General features: G+C 38.6%; 1 protein-coding gene across 6 annotated transcripts in view; it reads left to right on the top strand.

Moving 5' to 3' along the window:
* The window catches only part of TRPM7 (transient receptor potential cation channel subfamily M member 7), a 59,176-nt gene extending 45,577 nt beyond the window's left edge, over window positions 1-13,599 (top strand). For 2 of the 6 annotated variants that reach the window (XM_040599893.1, XM_040599894.1), the window contains exons 26-40: window positions 212-1,350; window positions 3,052-3,128; window positions 3,992-4,051; window positions 5,489-5,570; window positions 5,964-6,034; window positions 6,542-6,579; window positions 7,267-7,292; window positions 7,647-7,697; window positions 7,784-7,849; window positions 8,480-8,763; window positions 9,118-9,200; window positions 9,527-9,732; window positions 10,767-10,818; window positions 10,911-11,017; window positions 12,000-13,599. In XM_040599893.1, the coding sequence (XP_040455827.1) occupies window positions 212-1,350; window positions 3,052-3,128; window positions 3,992-4,051; window positions 5,489-5,570; window positions 5,964-6,034; window positions 6,542-6,579; window positions 7,267-7,292; window positions 7,647-7,697; window positions 7,784-7,849; window positions 8,480-8,763; window positions 9,118-9,200; window positions 9,527-9,732; window positions 10,767-10,818; window positions 10,911-11,017; window positions 12,000-12,130 (2,473 nt within the window). In that variant the 3' untranslated portion in view covers window positions 12,131-13,599. Of the gene's footprint in view, window positions 1-211; window positions 1,351-3,051; window positions 3,129-3,991; window positions 4,052-4,409; window positions 5,571-5,963; window positions 6,035-6,541; window positions 6,580-7,266; window positions 7,293-7,646; window positions 7,698-7,783; window positions 7,850-8,479; window positions 8,764-9,117; window positions 9,201-9,526; window positions 9,733-10,766; window positions 10,819-10,910; window positions 11,018-11,999 lie in introns of those variants that run through there. The other 4 variants (XM_040599895.1, XR_005828791.1, XR_005828792.1 and 1 more) reach the window with 4 other exon arrangements.
* Window positions 13,600-17,373: the final 3,774 nt, after the last annotated feature.

Here is a 17,373-nt window from a genome sequence, read left to right as displayed (position 1 = left end):
GGCCCTGTATTGATGTGTATGTCAATTCCGTGATTCAAAATCATGTACAAATGTTGTATTACAGAACAGTCCAATATAATAGTGTATACTATCTTGAAATTTCAGAGATTTTTTCCTTATTAAATGGGCAGAAAGGGTTGCAAAGATGTTTCTTTTGCATATCAAGAAAAATACTTTTCTTAGCTACTTCATAATTTGATTTTTTTCTTAGGGTGGAACAAATGTGCATTCAGATAAAGGAGGTTGGCGATCGTGTCAACTACATAAAACGGTCGTTACAGTCTTTAGATTCACAGATTGGCCACCTGCAGGATCTCTCGGCTCTAACTGTGGATACCCTGAAAACACTGACTGCACAGAAAGCTTCAGAAGCTAGCAAGGTTCACAACGAAATCACACGGGAATTGAGCATTTCAAAACATTTGGCACAAAACCTCATTGAGGATGGCTCGCTGAGATCTTCTGTGTGGAAAAAGCACAGCATTGGAAACGTCTTTGGTTCTTTTCCACAAGGAGGCCTTGAGAGTAATAATGCTTTACTCTGTAACATTTCTATACGTGATGAAAAAGAAGTCCCACATAAGACAATTGGTCAGGAGTTAGCTCCAGTTCCCCGAAGAGAAGAAATAAACTTTCAAGAGGCAGGTTCCTCGGGCAGTGCCTTATTTTCAAATGCTGTTTCTCCTCCAGAACTTCGTCAACGAATACAGGCTGCAGAGATCTCAAAATCCATTAGTAAAAGTAAGAAATTAGGCAATTCATCCAACAGCATGCCACATGTAACATCCCCAACAACCAAATTTTTTGTTAGCACTCCATCTCGGCCCAGTTGCAAAAGTCAGCTGGATTCTTCAGCAAAGCATGAAGAGACTGTTTTCTCTAAGGCTACAGAAGGAGATAATAATGTAGAATTTGGTGCGTTTGTGGGTAAGTATAACCAAGTAGATTCTGAATGTCCTGAAGTCGTTATTAGCTGCTCTTATCCTCTTGCTTCTGGCTCTGCTTGCCTTGCTTTCACCCAACCTTCTGTTGAAAATGGAGGATACATTAATTGTGGTTTTATTCATGATGAGAGTGACACTAATGATAACTACAGCTGCAGAGTTGACAAATGTGATCACCAGTCCTCTGTCAACTTATCGAAGAACAACCCCCCGACGAAGTTCTCTTTGTCAACTGGCGACTTGACGTCAACAGTCAACTGTGGCAGCTCACACGGAAAATTGAATGTTAAAGATGAACTTTCCAAAAGTCAGCATGTCCATGCAATGGAACTACAAACCCAAGATTTATGTTCTAACATCCTTATGGGACTACTTCATAAACTGTGGACCAAATCTAAGCCACAAGGTTTGACTTACCAAGAATTGTATAGTATTTTGGGTGTATTCCGGTTGCAGGTGACTTTATTCTACCATTTTGCTCTGCTTTTTTTGCTTTTAACATCTCTAATTTCCCTATGTTGCTTGAATATTTTTTTTAACTTAAATTATCATTTCTTTATAATTCTGTCACATAGACAATATTTTTTTGAAAAACATTAGCCAGTTGTTGAGTATAACAGTTTTGTGCAATTAGCAGCTCCACAACTTGGTATGGGCGTTGTAGACAAACTTTTTGTGACTCATTATAAAGCTCCTACCTTCTCATTGCATAAGCCAAAAATATTGTCTATTTCTTGACGTAATTACAGAAGACTTCTTAGGCTGATGGAATCCTGGACAAATATCTCTATGGTATCTGTGTCAAGCTGAGGGATCCTCCTATACTATGTTTCTAAACACTGTTGTAACTGGGATCTTCCACTGTTGCCTAGGCTAACATATCTTTTGGCAGTCATTTTGGAAGCTTCCAAAGTCCTTTTATTAAATATAGCATTATGCCTTCCCTCAAGTTTTGCTGAACAGTAAAAAGGTGCACATTTCTGGTTAGAGTTACATAAATATTTGAAATGGTAAAACAGTGGCAGATTCATTGCAAAACACAGGTGTGGGTTTACTAACTGATTTCTGTAAAGTACATCATGCTTTGAGTGTGCTTCGTGTATGGCAGAAGAGCACAGTCCGGAATTGTCAGGTTGCGTGCAGAGGTGTTGTCTTGCCCCAGGTGTTCAGGGATGTCTCAGTGTTTCCAAAAGGTTTGTTGAGGATGTAAAAAATTTAAATCTTTAGGCAAGAGTTTATTCTACTGCTGTGAAACTTCGAGTCCTAAGAAGTTACCTACATGCACTAGCATTTTTAGATTTGTGTATGCATAGGAAGAGTATCTACACATTTGCATATCAATCTGTATCGATACAAATCATTTGTACAGTCAGTAGCTATTTATAATTTCCTCATGGTTTAAAAATTTATTTTTTTTAAATTCAGAAAGCAAGACTAAACAGAAATAGCGGACAGTGATTGTATACCTCTTATCTAATCTCTAAATGTATTTCACCACTAATAGCTCTGAATACTAACGATACTTATTTTACTGGAGCCAAGTTTTAAGTGTCCAGTCCTCTGACATTTCTAGCATTTAGAACATACTCTTCATTCTTACTGTCCATGTTTGATAAAACTCGTGATACAGCACAGCTTTCCCTTGTGAAGTCAACTAGATTTTCATTCATTATAAAGCCACATGATTAGTAAAATTCTGAAAAGTGCTTCTTGCAACAGGGAGGATGAAGGGTATATTGTAAAAGCTACCTCAGGACAACTGTCTACTTGTCCTTCCTTTGTCATACGTCCCTGACAATACTGTAATTCAGACTGCCCAGTGCCTTTCACATGAGGAGCATGCACTCGAGTAAAATTTTAAAATGTTAGTTTTACTTTTTGGATTGTAGTGATCCACACACTGATGTGGGAAAACCCGTAGTTTCACGTTAACACTTTATGACACTGATATTTAGCGTGTTTGCAAAGTCGTCTCTAGTGCGAACAGGCACCCAGAACTTAGATGGTTTGTAACCCTTTGCTGTGGTGATGCGAACTGTTGGCATGGTCAGAGCACTGGAGGTTGCCTTTGATTTTGAATACTCTTTTTGAATTCACTGTGTCAAAGGTCACAGAGACAGCATGGACTTACAGCGGTTTAAAGAGGCAGCAAGCAAAATTAAAGAAAGGAGTGCTGATATTGAGGTAAGCATGGAAGACTTTCTCTCAAGCATGTTAATGGGGATAATTTTTTTTTTTTTTTAAATCTGTAACATCACAATATGTTTTGAAAAAGTCTAAGAGCAAATATAGTCAAAGAACTTGCAAAATGCAGCCTGGAAGGAATGTGTATCTGGTTTCTGTTGTTTAAAAAAAATATCTCATGAAAACTGGTGCAACCTTAACTGCACATCAAGTACTGTTGCTTCATAATATACTAATGAAATATTAAACAAGGTCTGAGGTCATGAAAGGTGAGATGACTACAACTGTGAATTAAGATAAAGTTATGTATCCTATAATTAGTGTTTAATGAAATGTTTGACACTTAACAAATTTCAAGATCAGCATTTAGGAAGATTTCAGTGATTTACATGATATTTTATACAGCAAGATTATAGTGTATATGATTTTAAAAAATGACAAAAAGTGTTCATTATGCTTCCAAGAAGAAAAAAGCCTTTGCAATAAACTTGTCACAAACTAAAATGAAGTGTAATTTCCATTTTCTTAAAGAGTAATAAAAATAACTAAATGGAAAGTGGTTAATCGTAACAAACCTGTCCTCCAAATGCTATAGTATATTTAAAAAAGCTAGTTTTCTCACTGTAGCTGTGAAGGTAAGTTAGTAAATACCAGTTACCATTTGCAGTTACCCCTCATTCAGGGGAGAATCTGGCTTGAGAATTGCGTTATGACCATTTTCAATGTGTTCTGCTGAGGTGCTCCTTCAGGACCTTCTGATTAAGTACAATGTGTGACCGAAGAGCTTTTTGTTTGCCTGTATTTTTGGCGTGGGGTTTTTTTCGTAGTCATGTTTACAGTTTGCTTTGGTTTTTTTTTAACAGGAGCGACAGGAAGACTTCAAAAAGGCTATATTGGAGGGCATAGAGACAAGTAGGCTTCAAGTAAGTAAAGAAGGTTTCCATTTATTAGAGACTTTACTTTCACCAAGTACCGAATGTATTCTTTACAGCGAAGACAGGGATATCTGTTTTCTTAAATCATTATCTGTAAGTAAACCCTGGCCATGATTTAAAAAAAAGGGAGGGGGGTGAAAAAAAAAAAAAAGTTGTGCAGTTGAACCTTTGTACAAATACAGCTGGATGTCTCCTTGACGTAGGTGTACATAGTTCCAGTGTTTGTTACTATTGGGTTGCAAACTCTGGTAGCGTTTCCAGACAGTACTGCTGTTCTTAGACGCGTAGTAATAGAGTTGTCCCAGGTTAACTGGTGGGGCTGGTTTGATTCTTATCTTTCACGTAGGTACTACAGTCATTGATTGTAAGATGCTGAAGATGTATGCTGAACACTGAAATGCATATAGACCTAAAAATGGGTCTTCAGAAGACACTTTCAGCAGGTGCATTCTCTGTGTTGCATTCCAATGAAGTATTTATGTTTAGGGATATAAAGAAATAGTCTTTCTCGTGTTCATATACACACCTCTGTAGACACACACGCATATTTTGGACACATGTACACACAGGTGCGTGTGTATGTGTTTAGGTGTGTGGGAGTGTATTCCTTAAGAGGGAAGGGTGAAAAAGGGTGGTTGCAATTGCCTGACTGTTATAAGTCTTGGAACCAAAAATGGCATAGCGTTCCAAGTTCTAGGTTTTTATTCTTTTAGTCTGTTAATTTTATTCAGGTAACCATTGGAATTAATAGGCTGGTTGTGAGGCATGTTCCAGCCCTATGCCAGTTTTCATGCAGTTCTAGTTTGTGATGAAACTGCCTTTCTCCTTTTTCACAAAAGAAATATTTTGTTGTCAAAAGCTGACCGGCTCAGTAGATAATCAGAAAGTATGTAATTATTATTAAGGAATACATCCGTGAGGAAATTCCATTCAAACTGTAGGTTTCTGTGTGGTAAGACTTCTCTAGATTTTGTTCCTATTTTCAGTGAGTTCGACCTGAACTTTAGTTTCCTCTAGAGCCACGTTCTTAAATGGGGATTGATAGTTAACAAGAGCTCGTGACAGGATAGCTGAACTTGGTGCTGGTAGAGATGCAGTGCAATGTACGCTTCTGTAGTTGTATCCTGTTGTAACGTTTTCTTTTAAAGAACTTTTTCAGTATGGGTCAGTAGTCTTAATGTGCACCTGAACATGTTAGAGCTGATGGTTACTATGAAGAGCATTTTAAATGAATTAGGCACTCGATTTGCACGTTGTTGCGCAGCAAGGTATTACAGGTACATCCAGAAGTTTTAAAAAGAATCCTAGATAGTCCTTGAAAAGAAAACTGGGCAGATGGTGTGCCAAAAGAGTAGCAGTTTAGAACAATGATAATGAAGACTAATGATATGTGGTGGGTTGTGTTTGTTTGTTTGTTTTGTGTAGGGTGTTCAAACTGACTGTGGTCTAAGACAATCCAGTTCTTGCGGTGGGTTTACTGACCCTCTGGCAGCCCATTCAGAACAATGTAAGTGTGTCGTCTTTTCAGGTAACCTCATTTTATTTCTAAATTCTCATGATCATGCATATTCTAAGAAGATACAAAGGAAACACAAAAGGTTAAAGCATCTTGGAATATTTTCCTGGCTGGTGCTACTTGATTCTGCTCCGGTGACTCGTTGCCGTGGTTCTAGTCACGCCAGCTTAATTCTGTTGTATTTGCCACAGGTAGCTAGAGTCATGCCAAGCAAAGTGATCTAGTCAGGGCTGTGCTGGAAGTGTGTAAAGATCAGATAGTGGTGGATCAGGCATTTTTTATGAGAGCCACACCAAGGAGCCTAGTTGCTGACTCTTAGGAAATAGGTGAGTACCAACAGCGTGTGCCGTCCTTTGTCCTGTGACGAATCTCTTTCATTTGTAGTATACAGCAAGAGCAGAAGAGCATCGAGTGAAGACACTCAGCAAGTAGACTCTAAAGCAGCCTTACTAACGGTGTGTATCTGCCTTTTTTGTTGTTAACCAGAACTAGAAACTGAGCAAATGAAGGAGGAGCAGCAGATTGTGTAAAGAACAATACTGATTTGTGGAATCATTTGTTCAAGGACACGACAGAAGGGGACCCGTTTTGGCTGAGGGGAAGGAGTTGTGCACGTTCTCTACTACACCTTGTGCATAACCTCACCATGAAAACTTACGCTGCTTCCTGTTTATGGGGAAAAGCCCACAACTTTTGTTTAAGAAATTAATTATTTATATAATCCATAAACCAATGGTGAATATATAGCCCTATCTATTCTTTAAATTGTAATTACCATTCCTCGGTTGTATTTGAGTCTTTCCATTCAACTGCGGTTCAGTACAGCCTGGTGAAGTATTTCTGATAAACTGGCTGTACTGCAAGATCTTAAAACTTGTTACCACCCCACCTCCAATGAATGTACTATGTTTTCCTTACAAAACCAAAACCTTATTTGTTTTTTCCTCTCCTTTGTTTTAAAGGATTGGTTACAAGGTAGACCTTCAAACAGCAGTCAAATGTAAGTAAGCTTTTTTTTATTGCTCTGTATTTTGATTTGGTTTTTTTTCGGGTCGTTGTCTTTGGCTATAGTGGTATTCAGTTGCACTTAATGAAAAAAAACCAAGGTTTAAGGGTTTTTTCTAATAAATAACTGAATGTGTTCACTGGAATGCTTTGACAGGTTCTATTTAGATTAATGGGGTCACATGTCAGAAGGCAAAACATGCCCTGAAATGAAAATGCCGGTGTTGACACTTATTAAGGAACTAGCTTCCTGGTAAAGGTCTTTACCCAACCTTTCAAACTGTAAACCTTCTCTGAGATTCTGCAGACATGGCTCTTGTTAACAGTTATTCCCCAAGTTAACCGTTAAAGCCATTACTTTATTAATCTGATAACAGAAAGGTAAGCTGTTGTGAACAAGTTTTAATTAAAGCACCTCTGTGGGAATGGGCTCTTGTGATGCAGACTTTGCATAATGTTGTGCGTGACTTGGTGGTATTTGAAGCGTAGCTCTAAAAAACATGAGATTACTTAACAACCCTCCATTACTGTTTTGTAATTAAGAAGCCTGTGCTGCCCTTGAAAAAGAGGATAAAAGCAGGACTGTGAGGTTAACAAGGTGACCTAGGGTGACGTGTCAAATCAGTGAATACAAAGTACATTTTTAAGAGGCAATGACTGTTGGTTTTGTGGCATTTCACAGGCCATCTGAAGAAGATGCATTGAATGGTAAGTTTGTTTCTGCTGTAAACAAGCTGAGAGCTTTTTATATAAGCAACTGTTTGGATTTTGTATGAGAATGTATTTAACTACTGATAATTTGGAACTGAATGGACATATAATAGTGTGATATTTTTTTCCCTGTCAGTAAATAGCCTACTATTGAACACTACAGTTCTTAATTATTTTTTTTCTCCCCCTCCCTCGAGGTACTGAAGAGCTAAGCAGGAAGCTATATGATGTACTTTCTGCACAGCAAATCTTTTTCAAACTCTAGTTACTTGGCAAGTGTTCTTTGCATGTGGCAATTTCAATACACAATACAGGTAGCAAGAAGACGCTCTCTTTTTAATTTTTTTTCAGGCATTGCTTCTCCTTTCAAGCCTATCATGGATATCAATTACTATTACTCAGGTCAGTCCCTCATGAGGTAATGTTCATATTTTTAATGATGCTTATTAGATCCTTAAACTTTAACAAATGCTGTAATTTCCCTCTAGCTGTAGAAAGAAATAACTTGATGAGATTATCACAGAGCATTCCATTCACTCCTGTGCCTCCAAGAGGTAAGAACTGTACTTCTTGTTGCTGGTTCACTCTGGTCTTTTGGGGAAGAAAACAAAAGTAAACCCCGTACAGGTTCCTTCTAATAAAGAATGACTGAGCCAAATTTCACACTAAATTTCAAACTAAAGTCTTAGTGAACTAAATGAATTCTAGTGCTTGTCTTGCAACACTCAGAAACATAAATGGGTATGACACCTGTTCTAGGGGCAGCTCACTTGATTATGAAATGTAGATTTAATTGTAGTTGTCCTCAGAAATGGTGATACAGTGGTGCTGGTATTGTACTAACAGTTTTTATAACAAGCTGTTCTGGAAGGATTCCTTTAAATTGTCTTGACTGATATAAAGTGTAAAAAAACATTTATTCAGTGTTCTTAATGCTGGTTGAGCAGTGTCATTAATAGTTCTAATTAGGAGGACAAAGCCACTGTACTACTTTGCTGCTCTATGAAAGAAGTTGGAGAGGGGTCTTCCCACTGGGTAGTTTAAGTTCTTTTGTTAATTCAGGATGTTAGTGACAACTTAATATTGCAGCACATTGAAATCTAAGAAACTGTAGGTTTTCAGCGCTTTTTAATTTTAAACTTGGAAAATTAAATGCAGTATTTACTTTTTGCATTGTAACGTAGGTGAGCCAGTCACCGTGTATCGCCTTGAAGAAAGTTCTCCCAGCATCTTGAACAACAGCATGTCTTCCTGGTCGCAACTTGGACTCTGTGCTAAAATTGAATTTTTAAGTAAAGAGGAGATGGGAGGAGGTTTACGTCGAGCTCTTAAAGTAGTATGCACGTGGTCAGAATATGATATCCTGAAATCGGGACATCTTTATATCATCAAGAGTTTTCTTCCTGAAGTTGTGAATACTTGGTCAAGCATTTATAAGGAGGACACTGTGTTACACTTGTGCTTGAGAGTAAGTTTTATCCTTTTCAGTTATTAAACATAGACAAGCATGGTACATTAAACAGAAGTTCCTCTCCACCCTTCCTGAAAAATAGTGTATACTTACTAGAAAAAGAGGGGAAAAAAAAAAAAAAAAGAAGGTTAGCCTGGGTTCTGTATGAGCAAAAGGGTTAAAAACTCTGCTCCAGTATGGTTTACTTAATCAAAGAGCTCAGACTCTGAAGATGTAGATGTAATTTAAAAACCAAGGAATTAATTACGCTGCCTTGGGGGGGAATAGATGCTTACTGTTTATGCTGCTGTTTTGTCTCCTTGATGTTGGATCATACCGTGTAGCTAACAAAATACGGGCTTTGAATCATAGGAAATCCAGCAGCAGAGAGCAGCACAGAAGCTCACCTTTGCTTTCAATCAAATGAAGCCCAAATCCATTCCATACTCTCCAAGGTGAGTGTATTTAAACTTCCATTATGCTGCATGTTTTTGACAGAGAAGAATGCCTACGGGGCTGTTAACAGGTGGATCAAATATATTTAGGTACTGATCTGTGCATGTAGGTCTCAGAACATAACTATGAATGTGTGAATCAGAGTTCTCCGTGGCAGTGGTTTTGGTTGTTACTTTTTGCACTGATTCTAGCCTAGCGCGATAATATAAATTACTTTGTATAGCAGTTTCAAATGATTTAAATTATTAGTAAATCAACAATCTGGTAGTAATGGTATATTTGCCATTTATTTGGAAATATATTCATTAAGTATGGTTTTTACTAGGTTCCTGGAAGTTTTCCTGTTATATTGCCACTCTGCTGGCCAGTGGTTTGCAGTTGAAGAGTGCATGACTGGAGAGTTTAGAAAATATAACAATAATAACGGTGATGAAATAATTCCAACCAACATGCTAGAGGAAGTTATGCTAGCTTTCAGCCATTGGACATATGAGTATACAAGAGGAGAGTTGTTGGTACTAGATCTGCAAGGTAATGTCCTTATTTTGAAATTGGGATTGGGGCCAAGGCAGTTGTATGGGGGTTTTTCTCTTGTGATAGCATTTTATTAAGGATTCATATGTCTCTAATAAATAACAAGCATTAGTCGGTGCATCTAGGTCTAATTAATCTGAATCTGTGGTTGTCTTATTTAATCTTAGAATCATTTAGGTTCAAAAGGACCGTTAAGATCATCAGGTCCAACCATTAACATGGCACTGTCAAGGCCACCACTAAACCGTGTCCCTATATGCCACTTCTACATGTCTTCTAAATACCTGCAGGGACGGTGACTCCACCTCACCCCTGGGCAGCCTGTGCCAGCGCCTGACCACCCTTCCAGGGAAGACATTTTTCCTAATCTCCAATCTAAGCCTCCCCTGGCGCAACTTGAGGCTGGTTCCTCTTGTCCTGTCACTTGTGACCTGGGGGAAGAGACCGACCCCCCTCGCTGCAGCCCCTTGCAGCAGCTGTGGGGAGCAATGAGGTCCCCCCTGAGCCCCCTCCTCTCCAGGCTGAACCCCCCCAGCCCCCCCAGCCGCTCCCCATGGGACTCGTGCCCCAGCCCCTTCCCCAGCTCTGTTGCTCTAATGGCATTAAATCTTAAGCAGCACAGGGAATATAAATATAGACATCTTTTTCTAACAATATGCACCATTCTAAGTTCTGTATTTTGCACATTTCTGTAGTGCCAATATGGTAAGCTTTATTTATCCTGAATTGTATGTCAGGTACTCTGGCTGAGAGCTATATAGGAAGCTTCTTTCTTACAGGTGAAAACTCCAGTTAGAAATCACAGGCAGATGTAAAAATAGGTGGAAGAAATCTGAGAAGTACAAAGTGCTTATTTATGAGCGATTTTTGTGAGGGTAGAGTAACACATATCATTTGGGTTTTTTTGGGGTTTTTTTTCTGCTTTTATTCTTGGGGAAGTTAGAAGTCATAGCTAAGGATGCGAAGACTTTTCAAATTAATGCATTTATGTAATGTATCAGATTTAACCTTTCTTCTTGTGCTGTCTGAAGGTGTTGGTGAAAATTTGACAGATCCCTCTGTGATAAAAGCTGGAGAAAAAAGGTAAGGTTAAAAGAAGGATTTAAAGAAAAGTATTATAAAATTTTTACCAGAGCACACATGCGACCCATGTTTGTGTACACTTTATTTCTAAGGTCATACGATATGGTGTTTGGGCCGGCCAACCTGGGTGAGGATGCAATAAAAAACTTCAGAGCGAAGCATCACTGTAATTCCTGCTGCAGGAAACTGAAACTTCCTGGTAAGATCTGTTGTATTTCTTCTTCAGAGACACTCATGTCACGGATGTTGCATGACACATAATGCAATAGTTATGCTGTGCTGGGTAAGTGGAATAAGTAATAAACAGCACTTTTGTGATTTAACTTTTAAAATGACGTGCCATTTTAAGATAAAATCCAAGATGAAGTAATTAAGAACATCTGTGTGTTCTATATCCGTATTGCACAGGATTTGAGGAAGGTAGATTAGATTGATCGAGACGGTAAAAAAAAAACGATAAAGGTTCCTAGAAAAAGTAGGAAAAGGAGGTCAAGATGATTGCTGATCTTCAGGCTTTTTGAACAGAACGTTGCTTGTGTTTTGGCAGTTTTTGTTGGTGGGTTTTTCGCATGTGTGTCTGTCTGTTTTTCTTTTTTCTCTTTTGTATTATTTGTTTTCTGTTGTTTGGTGTTTTTTTTAATAAAAACATGTCTAGGTCTGCAAAAATTCATTCTGCTAAAAACTTTCAATTCCAGATATTTTTGCTGCATGGACTACACTACACTCATCTCAAACCTTGACATTGTTTCTCTGTATCAGGCTTTTAGACTCCAGCAGAACAACATAAGGAACTTGCGTGATTCCTGCCTGTTTCACACTTCTTTTCCAGGTTGTTTCTCATATGAAGAAAGGTCATTTATTTTAAATTTGTGTTGTAAATCCTGGTACCATCAAAACAGATCATGGAAGGATCTGATTTCCATGGAAAGTTGACTCAATACTTGCTATAATAGCTATAGATGAAATATTCAGGGTTTTCCATCACTTTTCAAAGAAGAGCTTTAGGCTTCTGATTGCATGTATGATAAACACATCCTTTTTTGACATAGTACATATTGAGGAATTCTTCCTTATAAGAACATACGCGCATACCCCATTCTTTGAAAGACTTCTATGCCCCATTGATTCTGTTAGCTGAAGAAACAGTCATCATTAATTATGACTTCATTTTGTTTGCACAGATCTGAAGAGGAATGATTACACACCTGACAAGATCCTATTTCCTCAGGACGATTCCCCTGAACTGACAATTCAGCCTGGAAGCTGCACCAAAGAATCCGATTCAGCTAATTCTATTCGTCTGATGCTCTAATGATGTGACCAAATCAGTGGCTTCATCCAAACTTCATGGAACATCACAAAGTTGTCACTTACCTTTCCTTCACTATAATTAAAAGAAAGATATGTCAAACTAAGGACTGCTGTCTTATACGTGGAATTTTGGCTGGTCCATAATCTAAGGACCTAACAACTTGTGATAACCATCTACAGAGAACAGCTTGGCGGCTGCTCGCTCTAAAGGTGAAATAATGACAGAATTTAAGATATGTTTTTAAAGGGGCTTTTTAGCAGAAGGTTTATTTTTTATTTTGTTTTGGTTTAGTGGAGGATTTTCTCTCTGTAGTGACCTGCAGTGTGCGGTCTGCCTTCCATCGAAAGCAGTTTGGCAATCGATGTTTTAAGGTAACGCGTTTGTTTGGCCGCTGTCTTACTGTCGATCGGCACAAGACAGGAGAAAGCACCTACCTCTGTAACGCCAGAGTATTATTGGAGTGGGTTTTGGGAAGTGTTCCACTAATGTTTTCTCACCAGATGTCTTTCAATCTGGCCTTTTGAAGAGGACAAAGCCAAATGAGGTGTATATATGATGCCAGTAGGCTGGGGTCGAAGGTAGAAACTTGGTCTGTTCCAGTGGAGAGAGTCTCCTGAATCAGGATTCAGCTTCGTGGCTGTAAAGCTGGGTTGGGATTGGTTTGTTTTAGGGGGTGGGTTTTTTTTGTTTGTTTGGTTGGTTTTTTGTTTGTTTGTTTTTAGGGGGGGGGTTGTGTGTGTGTGTGTGGAATAGAGCCCTAATGGTGCATAATGAAATTTCTTGTTTTACACATTTCAGTTTCACCAAGTCACTGTCGAATAGTAACAAAGCCATGATAGACTGGTATAATCGTATTTAATAGAAGAAATAGTATGTGCTGGTCCAAATAAGTTGCCTTGTAAGAACACAAGTTGGAAGTGCTTTTCCTCGTACGTAGTGACTGCTTCAGAAGTTACGCCTTCCAAAGATCTTGTGAAACCAGTATATCGAAACCGAATGTACACATAACTTGTAAATGTATTTAAAATTATGTAGAAAACATCTTTAATTTTATGTTATTTGTGGTACTTATTTAAGAAGAGGCTAGGGTTGGATTAGCATTGTGTAAAGTACGGGAGATTGCAATGCACCTTCATGCCAATAAAATGTAATTTAACTGTCCCAAATATTGTTGAGCATTCAGCAAGAGAAAACTGTTGTCCAACTGAAGTTTCATGCTGCGATTTTTTTTGTTACATAGGTACTAATTTGTAATTTTTAATTAAAAGGGCAGTATATAGCTCTATAAATTTTTTATTCAGTAGTGTATCTTATAGATACAGACCTAAGGCACGAACACAGTAGCTGTTTAAATGGTGTTTTATGTTTGATGGGGAAAGGTAAAATGTTATAAGGATATAATACTGTATACATTTTGTATATCATTAAATCTTTAAAGAATCTAAAATAAATTTATTCTTGTTTACAGACTTCTGCTGTCTGTCTTAATCTAAAAGGTTATTTGGGTGAATTTAAGTAGCTCTTTATGTGCAGAAATAGAACTTGCCATGCTGGATTAAAGCAGTTGTCTGCCTTTGAGGTAGCTCGGCTTTGGCTAGTACCAGAAACCGGCTGGGGGGGAGTGAAAACAAATGTATTATATAATAGTGTGTGTATATATATTTTATATATATATTTATATATACTAGAATAGTAGATAAATGTATGTGGTGGAGTTAATGAGTAAATGAGGCAAAATATCTTAAAGCTCTTTACAATGTTTGTTTTGAATTAGCTCTTTCTTGGGTGCCTGACTGCCACCCCTGCTGTTGCTGTGAGGTGATGGGCCGTTATTCAAGACATATTCTATAAGATAATTCACCTTTTCAGGGCTACGTTGGTAGCCAAGTGACAGCACCGGCGCAGCTCTAACGGAGGCTGGCTCCTCAAACTGAGAAGGATTTCTAGAGGAGCCACAGGTGTTGTGAAAGCATGACAGAATTCATTTGAGAATTTTAAGTAAAGGTTAGGAAACTTTGTTTCCTGACAAATACTTAACACCACGCTCTTAATCTTGACAGCCACGGTACCTGTTTGCAGTGGTTTTGCCTGTGTCTCGTTCCTTAGCAGGACAGGCAGCTGTGACCTGTGTGTCCGGGGTTGCAGCAACTGGCGCCTGAAGCCTCTCCAGGACCAGAATGGACGAACAGGGTTGGGGAATGTACGTAAGACCTGGAGTGGTTCACACTATACATGCTTCTGTGCGTCTCCTGGCACAAGTACTCGCTTACTCTGTGAAACTTGCAGCTGGCATTATATGAGAAGCGTATGGCTAAACTGAGGGTGCAGGGTGGGGATTACAACTGTCACAAATTACCTTCTCCTTCAGCCTAGCAGAAAAGAAAACCCTAAATGCAAGTATCCCTCAGGGGAGGCATTGGGAAAGTGTGGTGGCAAAGGAAAAGCGCCAAGTTGGTTGGAAGAAGCAGCCTGACAGCGTTAGGATTATACCGTGTCCTACTGATGTCAGGCCGTAGGAACGTGAAGATTATCCAACGTAGTTTTATTTGGTCGAGAACATCACGTGTCACTCCTCTGCTAAACCTTGTCATTCCTGAAGTGCTCCCTGAGCTTTGATCCTTTAGCTTTTAAATTCCCTGTATTTTACTGAAGTGTAGGAAAGTAGGAGCATCACTGGAACTTCTGTTAAGTATCTAAAACCAAAGTATCAACGTATCTTGTTAGAACATAGTTTTTAACTACAGGAATATAATTCAAACTTTCTCTAATTATTTTTAGTGAAAATCTGAAGTGCTTCAGTGACTTTCCTACTTAAGAGGGTATTTAGAGAATATCTTGTATATAGGAAAATAGGTAAGGTACATAACTTTCCTTCATAGATAGTTTTGATTCCCTACCACCATCCTCAGGATTATTTTCATGAGAAGAAAACCCATAAAGTAACAGATTAAATGGAATCTTACGTACTTGCAGACTAGTGTTGGTTGCATACATAACTTGTGGTTTAAAATGCACTTTGATTTCCTCCAACATCAATATTTCTTCATGCAAAACCCTCAAATATATGAGTGTGTTATTTTAATCTTCTAATTAATCCAGCAACTTCAGCACTGCTGACTACTTTCTTGCAGTATTTAGATGCTGAAACATTTCAGGGAAACCTGTATTTGGGATCATTGTGGCAAAATAAGCAAAGGCGAGTCTCCTGGGGAGCTGGTTTCCTAGCTGCTGCTCAGCAGCCATGTGACTTGGGAAAGGAGGGATTTGGGTTTTAAACATCCAGCAGTCACTTCCTACTTTAATTTCCTGTGGTTGCATCTCACTTAATGGCACACCACTTAACACTGCAGGAATTGTGAGGGAGAAGACGCCAGCTAAAAACTTGTCAGTAGCAGTTCAATTTGCATGTTCCTAAAAGATCAACTGGATAATTTATTTTTTTTTTTTCAAAAATACAACGTTTCTGAAAAGTCTTCTGATGATTTAATCTTTTTACAATTAACGCTTTTCCTTGCAAGCAATCCATTTTGTGGTGACAGTGAGTTAACTCTCAGGCCCTGAGCCTGCAGGCGGCAGCACTGATGTGGATTTGTGTATCGTGTTCTATTAAAATAGTAGATCAAGGTCTTGATTCAGATTCCACAAGTAGGAAGAAGCACATGCTTCTCCCTTCCTGAATGACCAATGTTAGCGTGGCTCATTTTAGTACTAAAATTCAGCTATATGGATTTATAGTCTTTTTTTTAAATACAGACAATGTTATTTAATGCTTTTAGCAATTTGTAGTTTTCAATACAAATGTTGTTCTACCTGTGTGACAGCTATTATAGACTGAATTTAACTTACTGTTTCCAGATAATGGTTTCAAGAAGTGCTTTTTAATGCTGCCATTCAACCCCTGTATGACCCAGTACTTGCTTTTCAATATGTTTCTTCAAGTTATCTTCCTTCTCAGTGTGTTCCCCTCTGTCGTTAGACGAGGACTCTTTTGGTAAGAAAGTTTTTAAGAATTGGAAGTTGACACAGCCCTTGTTAATGCTGCCACCACTAAACAGTTTGCAGTGTCACTGTTCCCTGTCCTGTGTAAGAAAAAATAATTACTTGGTTCCTTTCTTCTGTCTGTTCTCAGTGTATTTTACAACATGCCTTATTTGCTGCTCTTGCTTTAAGTAAATAGTTGGCTGTGCTCATGCTTGTCATTAATGGAGTGAAATGAAGATAAAATTCCTTCACATCAGCTACAGTGGGGCCAGAACTTAAGTGTATCAAATCAGAAAATACTATGGCTGCATCCACTATCCCACCACTGTGAACATAAAGCTTGCGAACAAGGTGTAGCTACTAAGCCTTTAGCAGTTGTAATTTATTTTTGTGCATTTGCATTTTTAGAACAGATGATGAGAGTATTTAGTCCAGTAACAGCAGCTTGCCAAGAAAATCAAGGAGCAAGTTCTGATGTGGAGATCCCAGACGAAATGGGCAGGAAAGGTAAGATATGCTGGCGGTACAAGGCTAATTACTGTTTCATTAGTAATAATGTAATATATCTCAGGATTATTTAACCATGTAGAAGGGTGAAGGCATGTCAGCATGTGGTGGTGTACTACACCAGAGACTAACCAAAAAAAAATATTCCAGGCAGCGGTTTTCGATGTTTGTGTCATGCTGCTATATTGTGGGGTCTGCACTAAGTACGAGATACGCATCACCAGGTGTAAGTAGCAGCAGATGGGGAAACTAAGCCCCAACAATTGCCAAGGGCTGTTGCAGAGCAGGAAGAGGAGGATTAGGAGAAACTGCTTTCTTGCAGGGTGCTTTGAAGTCAAGAAAGATGACGAGCTGATTATTTTGAGACCAAACCTTCACGCTTTCCCTTTTCAGATGGGAGTCATGACCACTGCAAGCAGTGGCAGCCTTCTCTCACCTTGTTTCCACAAAAATTCAACCGACTACAAATAAAAGCTGCCCATGGCAGGTGATGCCAGCCTTGTTTGCAGCTTGTAAGCTGCTGGAAAACCATCAGTCCTGGTCTTAACTCCATCAGCAAGACACACGCAAGCAGAAAGGTAAAAGCTCAGAAAGATCATGTAGTACCAACCTGATCAGCCAGGAAAAACTAACCCAAATCCAGAGCAAGGCACTGTATGAGATGCAACTAAAATATTTTTTAAACTTATCTGTTCTATGCAAAATAGTATTTTTTTCCATTTGAAGAAGCTTTAACCCTGTATGAATATGATTCA

The sequence above is a fragment of the Falco naumanni genome, chromosome 7 (genome assembly GCF_017639655.2).
Source record: "Falco naumanni isolate bFalNau1 chromosome 7, bFalNau1.pat, whole genome shotgun sequence".
NCBI lineage: Eukaryota > Metazoa > Chordata > Aves > Falconiformes > Falconidae > Falco > Falco naumanni.
Note: the sequence above shows the minus strand (reverse complement) of the source record. Positions and strands in the feature narration are given on the sequence as shown.